This window comes from Fragaria vesca, linkage group LG2 (assembly GCF_000184155.1).
Source record: "Fragaria vesca subsp. vesca linkage group LG2, FraVesHawaii_1.0, whole genome shotgun sequence".
Taxonomy (NCBI): Eukaryota; Viridiplantae; Streptophyta; class Magnoliopsida; order Rosales; family Rosaceae; genus Fragaria; species Fragaria vesca.
In genome coordinates this window covers 30,630,026-30,636,654 of record NC_020492.1, presented here as the reverse complement: position 1 = coordinate 30,636,654, position 6,629 = coordinate 30,630,026, and the positions used below count along the sequence as shown (strand labels likewise).

The 6,629-nt window shown below is 37.6% G+C and overlaps 1 protein-coding gene across 1 annotated transcript in view; it reads right to left on the bottom strand.

Moving 5' to 3' along the window:
* LOC101305913 overlaps positions 1–6,629 on the bottom strand; it is a 9,631-nt gene that overhangs the window by 893 nt on the left and 2,109 nt on the right. The window contains exons 2-7 of the mRNA XM_004291691.1: positions 6,061–6,165; positions 5,322–5,978; positions 1,156–1,235; positions 526–903; positions 364–438; positions 103–197 (exon numbers count right to left, since the gene is read on the bottom strand). Coding sequence (XP_004291739.1) covers positions 103–197; positions 364–438; positions 526–903; positions 1,156–1,235; positions 5,322–5,978; positions 6,061–6,165 — 1,390 coding nt within the window. The remainder of the gene's footprint in view (positions 1–102; positions 198–363; positions 439–525; positions 904–1,155; positions 1,236–5,321; positions 5,979–6,060; positions 6,166–6,629) is intronic.

The following is a 6,629-nucleotide window of genomic DNA, read 5'->3' as shown; positions in this document are numbered from 1 at the left end:
AAATAAAAATAAAAGAAAGGCATAACTTTAAGAAAAAAATAAGCACACAAGTATACAATCTGCAAACAAGCGATTCATAAAATGACAGATGTATGAACCCACCCTTTAGTCTGATTTTTACGCTGTGGAATTTGAGAAAACGACACACTTGTTGCATAGTCTTGTTGAGGAAAATTAACCCTGCCTTGTTTTGCAACCTTTATAATAAGGAAAAAGGCTGTCAATAAAAGGCAAAACCACCAACAAACACAAGTAAAGATTGGCGTCCACGCATACACAGAAACCTACTAGTAGGTAAGTACGTAAGTATGCCATGCATACACATCAAGATATAACCATTGTCCCACCAAGATTAAAACTCACCGCCATTTCATCTGTCATCGTTACTCTAAGTGGATAGTCTTTGACTGCCTTACATTCTCCATCAACGTTCTCCTCCTGGCAGATGTAGACATTAGAAAATAGTTACAAACCATCACAAGCCCAGGACTTTATGTATCAGAGTTGTAAGGCATAGAGGAGTACCCGTGGGATCATTGTATATAGTCCTCTCTCTGTGTCATGAGTTTCAGAATGCTTAACTATAGAATTTGAAGCCTTTGACTTAAAGTAATCGCCCCTTTGGCCAATGTTGGGGCTACAAACTTTATCAGACTCATTTGGCCACGGCTCTGTCGTCTCACTAATGATTTTCCTACCACGGTGGCCATGCTTAGAGCTCATTCTGTTCTTCCTATTGCCATTGTAACCAGGCATTCCCCCAGGAAACTTATCATACATATCCAAGGAAGAGTTTTTTCCAGCAGAAGGATTGGTTTCTTTAAGATAAGTGGACTTTTGCCTCAATTGCTTGCGAGGTTTCCTCTCCACCATATCAACCCCATGCATAATACCACGTTTTTCCTGGTGAATATGCAAACCATGGGAACTCAAGTTGGAATTATATACTTCATATCTCTGCAAGGCCACGAAAAGGAGGAAAGAATATCATAAGTGGGAAGGAAGAGATCAATGATGTCAAGAGTATTAATAAGCGTATCATTTGAAGATTCGAGGTAAAAAAAAAAAATAAGTAAATTAGTTTTCCCTTGTACTTGTCACACCTCGGAACCATATTATTTTAAATCTTAAAGAGTATCAGAAGTGTCAACTTACAGTGCTTGGACTTGATTGCCTTTTTACCCCGGATGTGTCCGGGGAAACAAGAATAGCAGCGTCCCCACCAACTGAGAGTTCTGCAATAGCATTGAACAAAACAGAATATAAGTCTACAGTACAACACCTAATACATTTGTATATGTGCGTAATATATGTACCATATATGTGCACATAAATTCAAATTATGATCCTTTTCTTTTCTGAGTTTGAAGGGTTCAGATTTGGGTTACTCTAATTGGTTACTCATTATATTGTGCTAGTCACCTCCACCAACTTCACTCAAACTTCATACAAAGATGCTGAATAATGTGAACAAAAGCAAACCATACTCAGCAAGTACAGAAACATTTGAGGAACTAATCAGCAGCTTCTGTAACCACCATGGATACAACAAAAGAAATCATGAGTACGGTTTAAACCTCAAGTGCATACACCTCACGGCGGAAAAATGGAAATCACTGAAGCGAAAATGAAATTACAGCAGATTGCTTTTCTTTTTCTGTTATTTATAATTTCTTTTTCTGAATGCCCCTCCTACCCTTCACCCAAAGCCAAGCTCCTTTCCCCATTCCATTCCTTTTTTAGAAAAATTGTCTGCGACATCATATTTCTATGACAATGATTAATCTTGCTTAACTTGAATTTTATATTTTATAGCATAAACAACTCATTCAATTAAAATCAAATGGAGGCAGCAATACAAAAAGAAGAGAATTCTTAAACTGGAGCAAAGATTGTTCTAACAGCTAGAACAATATAATTCCTGATAACCCTTCCTTAAATACCAAGCTAGTTCTACCAGCCGTAAGAGAATACTTTGACATGAGTAACCATAGGTTAATCACATAGGAGCGGCAGCTCACTTGTAAAACTAGTATTCTGCAAAAGCATATTACCTACAAAATGGGTAAATGTGCAATGCGAGGAGAGATAACATGAACTTCACAAATGTATTAATAAATAGAGTAAAAAAAAAAAGAGAGAATACAACCAAAGACATGAGAAAGTTTTGATTATATAGAGTAAAACCTATTTGTATTTCAAGTGTAAAAGAAATATGAAGTTCATGATTCCACTAATCATCCTAACTAATAATGTAATAGAACATAAGAAAGATCCAACTAACTGACAAAAGCCGTCTATATAACCAAAGCCGTCTTCCATAAAGACAAGTAATCAAACCTGATCAACATAAAGCTTCAAGAACACAAGAAACAGAAAGATCTTAAGATTCTAAAGAGAATAAAGCCCACAAGGAGTCTGAATCTACTCATCCCCAAAGCTCACCTGCCCAAGATAATATTAATCTTCAGAAAACCTCTTGTTCTTCTGCATTCAGATTAACCAAAACACAACTAGCATCACAGAACTCCAGAACTACATAGCCTTCCTAACATACCAAATTTCATGTATTAAAAATAGAAAGCAAGCACAGCATAACAGAATCACATTAGCCACGCACTAAGCAACTTCAACTGGACTTGAAGCAATTGGCCAACACAGAACCAACAGACCAATATTGGCCCCCGCCCCGTTCCCACCTACGGCATATTATGCACCCATGAGGCAAAAGACATCATTATTATCTGTTTAGATTGTATCACATGATCTTCAAGTTTCGTGCACCATGATCCAAGGATGGGCCCTAACACTAGGCAGGACTGCTTCCGAGAATATACCAGAGGGTACCAATGTACCAAATCAGAATCCTCACTCAGAAAAACATCCAGACAGAACTCAACTCAGAGTTACACACAAAACACCCAGAGATTCTAGCCTCCATCTTCTTGCATTCTCTGTAGCAGGATGGAAGCAGAAATTTCAGAAAAATGACATCGAAGATAGTTCCCCCATTACAAGCATCATTTGGAAAGGAAGTTCCGAAGTAAAATACAGAAAGGTTAAAAATCTTTGCTGTTTACAATTGGCCCCAGAATTGAGATACATATCTCTAGACTTGGGCTCCAGACTTGGGCTTGAAGCCTTCAACTAGTTTTGCTTCCCACCATTTCCATTGAGCCACATCCATCCAATTACAGAATTTCCCCAAAGGGCTCTTTACATATGGCACCTATCAAAGCCACTAACAAGGAAAAGCTTCAAAATCTGTTGCTTCTTACTCTTTATTAGCACAAAACTCCAGCTGAATAAAAATGCTCTGTTTGTTTAATTAATAATAATTATAACAAGTGTTGGGCTGAGCTTCCCTGCTAGGCCGGGTTCCAAAACAAAACAAAAAAAAATGCTCTGCCCTGTCTTCCTCTACATCAGCCCACAAAGTTACTTTCCAGATTTTCAAATTTTTCAGCCACTCTTCGCATGGAATTCTGCACAACAACAAAAATAGTAGGTATGCTTCCATAAATGGACTGAGGTCAATTTGCCTGTTTTGAAATAGTAGCCTTCCAATTGTGAAATCATGTGTACCTTTTCAAAAGTCATATCCCAGTGTCAGGTCCTCATATTTCCATCTTTGAGGATCACGGTTGGTTGGCGGTGCATCCAAAAGAGATCCCACCACTCAATTTCTGCTGCACCTTACAGGTTTATTCGCCTTTTGACTCACTAGTACAGTTCTTGATTTTTGTTTCATCATGGGCCAAGAGGAACACCCATATACTTCATAGGCACAAGTTCCACCATCCTACCCCATAGCCCATAGAGTTTATAGGCTCTACATATTGCTCTATTCCAAGCTTATGCCCAATTAAGAACACTTCTATTAGTTCTGTATTCTATTTCTTTTCTTTCTTTCTTTTTTTTTTCTACAGAAAAAAAAAATTGTAAAGACTTGAAGGAGTAAAAAAGGAGTGAACCAGGAGTCAACGGAGAGAAAATTGACCTGCTAATGACTCACTTAGAATGAACCCGAAGTCCACTGACAGAAAATTGACCTGCTAATGACTCACTTAGTGGCCAAATAAACTTAGTAGTCGTACAGTTAGACTGTGTTCTTCCTAACATGTTTCTCTGCGGTTCTGACTCAACCATTGGCCAAAGAAAACTTAACCCAGACAACGCACAAAAGTAGTCAATGAAACAGATTGAACTAGCTCTGCTCATTTTGGAGCTATATCATCTGCAATTGGCAGGTAATTAAATCTGCATCTAGTAGGGCCACAAACAATGATAGAAACAGAATTCCCTCCGTATCAACACTTTTTCCTTTTCAAAAACTATGCCTCATATACTCGACACACCTTATCCTAAGTTTTTATTATTATGCAAGATTTACAAACACACCCTAGATGCCGGTGCCCACGGCCATTTGGTCTTGAGGCATAAGTCTCTGCTCTGTATGTGGGAGCTTTGGTCTTTAACTAACAGACAAGTAGTTGTTCTGTAACACTAAATGCCAGTAAACTCCGACTCTTCCTGCAATTATTCCAATTTCCTCCCGACTAGCCATGTGCTAAGATATAATTTAAAACTCAAGCCCTGGTTAGAGGGCTAGTTTATGTTAATCACGCTCTCAAAAGCTAAGTTTCACATGATCACCTGGTGTGAGCTTATAAAACAATCAAATTCACTTGAAGGTTCTGTTGAAAGAAACTAAGAAAAATTAAAAGTGTGAACCAGAAAACCACAAAAGGAGCAAACTTTATGAGAACAAAAAGAAAACGAAGCAGAGAAACTTAGAAGCTGACAAACAAATCACCCCCTTCTAATTCCAAAATGAAAGACATACTCTAATGTTTATATTTCAGTAGCTTTACAGAACACCAAGCCAAAGGCAAGACTACACAACAGCCTTCTATATACAATAGCTTGCATATTGTCATATTGTCATTAAAGTGTAATAACATGTCATGCACTTTAACAATCTTGTTTCAATGCAATACGCAATTGGCAATATCCACATTGTCTATGCAGAGCAAATTAACAAAAAATTTAGTACAGATAAATCCTACAAAATTTCTCGTAAACCATCTTCCCAAAAGCAACATAAGCCATTATATGATTTGCTTGATTCTTTTTGAGCCCGTCAATGCACTAGATAATCATTTATCAAAAAGATCAATATTTACTACAATCCTCTCATGAAAAAAATAAACTGATAACAAAAAGCAATCAATGTGTTGCAGCAACAAGATCTGAAAAAACAGTAATCATGCACAGAAAAAGAAAGTGTTCGTAGAAACAGAGAAATTGTTATGACTTACCTTGCACTGGATCCATAATCGGGGTTTCAAATGCACCAGGAGGAAGTGGATCAAATTCTACACCTAATGGTGGACCATCCTCCCGAAAATGCCTCCCAAGTTGCCTCTTAACAGCTGTAATAGCAGCATTTTCTATTTCTCCTTTGACTTTCAAATACCCTGAGGGCTTATATCCCATGTTTTCTGTGCCCTTCGAATTTAACGGTGAAAAGACCCCGTTATCAGTTACGTATCTGGATGTCTCCATATCATATGGATCTTCAGTTTGAGTATGAAACCGATCTTGTAGAGATGAGCTACTTTCTGAAGATGTATTATCCATGCTAACTCTTTCTGTATAATGAATCCGGTTCTCACGAGTGAGATCTGCAGCTGGGAAATCATACCCAGAAAGCCTCCGACTTTCGACCTCCCTAGGATCAACATACCTATAATCTCCATGTTTAGTGCTACCACATGAGTCTTGCCCAAGTCCACTAGCACGATCCTGAATAACACCACTTGAGCGATCTTGCCGTCCATTAGCACATGTTTCGTCTCTAGACAATCTTTTGTCTTTTAACCTTCTGTGGCAAAACCAACCAGAGATCTGCTTTTCTGATAATGCTAACTCCTCTGCGAGTTGTGATTTCATTTCCTCTGTAGGATACTTGTGCTCTGGAAAAATTTAATAAACTTTCCTTCAGAATAAAATTGAAAACTGAGCAACAAACAAGAATATAAAAAGAAAGATAATCACCATTATAAAATTTCTCCAAAGCCATCAGCTGGGCTGGTGTCTTGAGTACTCTTTTCTTATTATCAGAAGAAGCTTTATTCTCCTCTGAGTGAACTTCATTTGACTCTGCACATCAACCACAAAAGCAAAGAGCTATACTTAGTCACAGAATGACATAAAAGAATGAATATACAGTAGATATATAGAGGTAATGATGACAAATTTGCTACACAATCAGCTACCAAGTGTGGATATATTATTCCACTTACATGTCAAACAAATACTAGTTTCCTGGCGATAGTAAAGTATGACAGCAAATAATATGTACATGAACGAAAATAGAATAGATAAAACCTCATTTGTATTGCTTGGGTTAAGCCCAAGGTTTAAAATATCTGATTAACTGATTAAAAATAACCAATACTCAATGATATGAAGTATTGATGGATTAATCATTATTGAGACAATTTCTACCGCAGTTCCAGATGACCATTTATGTGCGCATTCGATAATAACTTCAACATAGGGGAACATTATATAGATGACAAATCCATCAACATCCAAAGACAGTTCCCACACTCCCCCCCCCC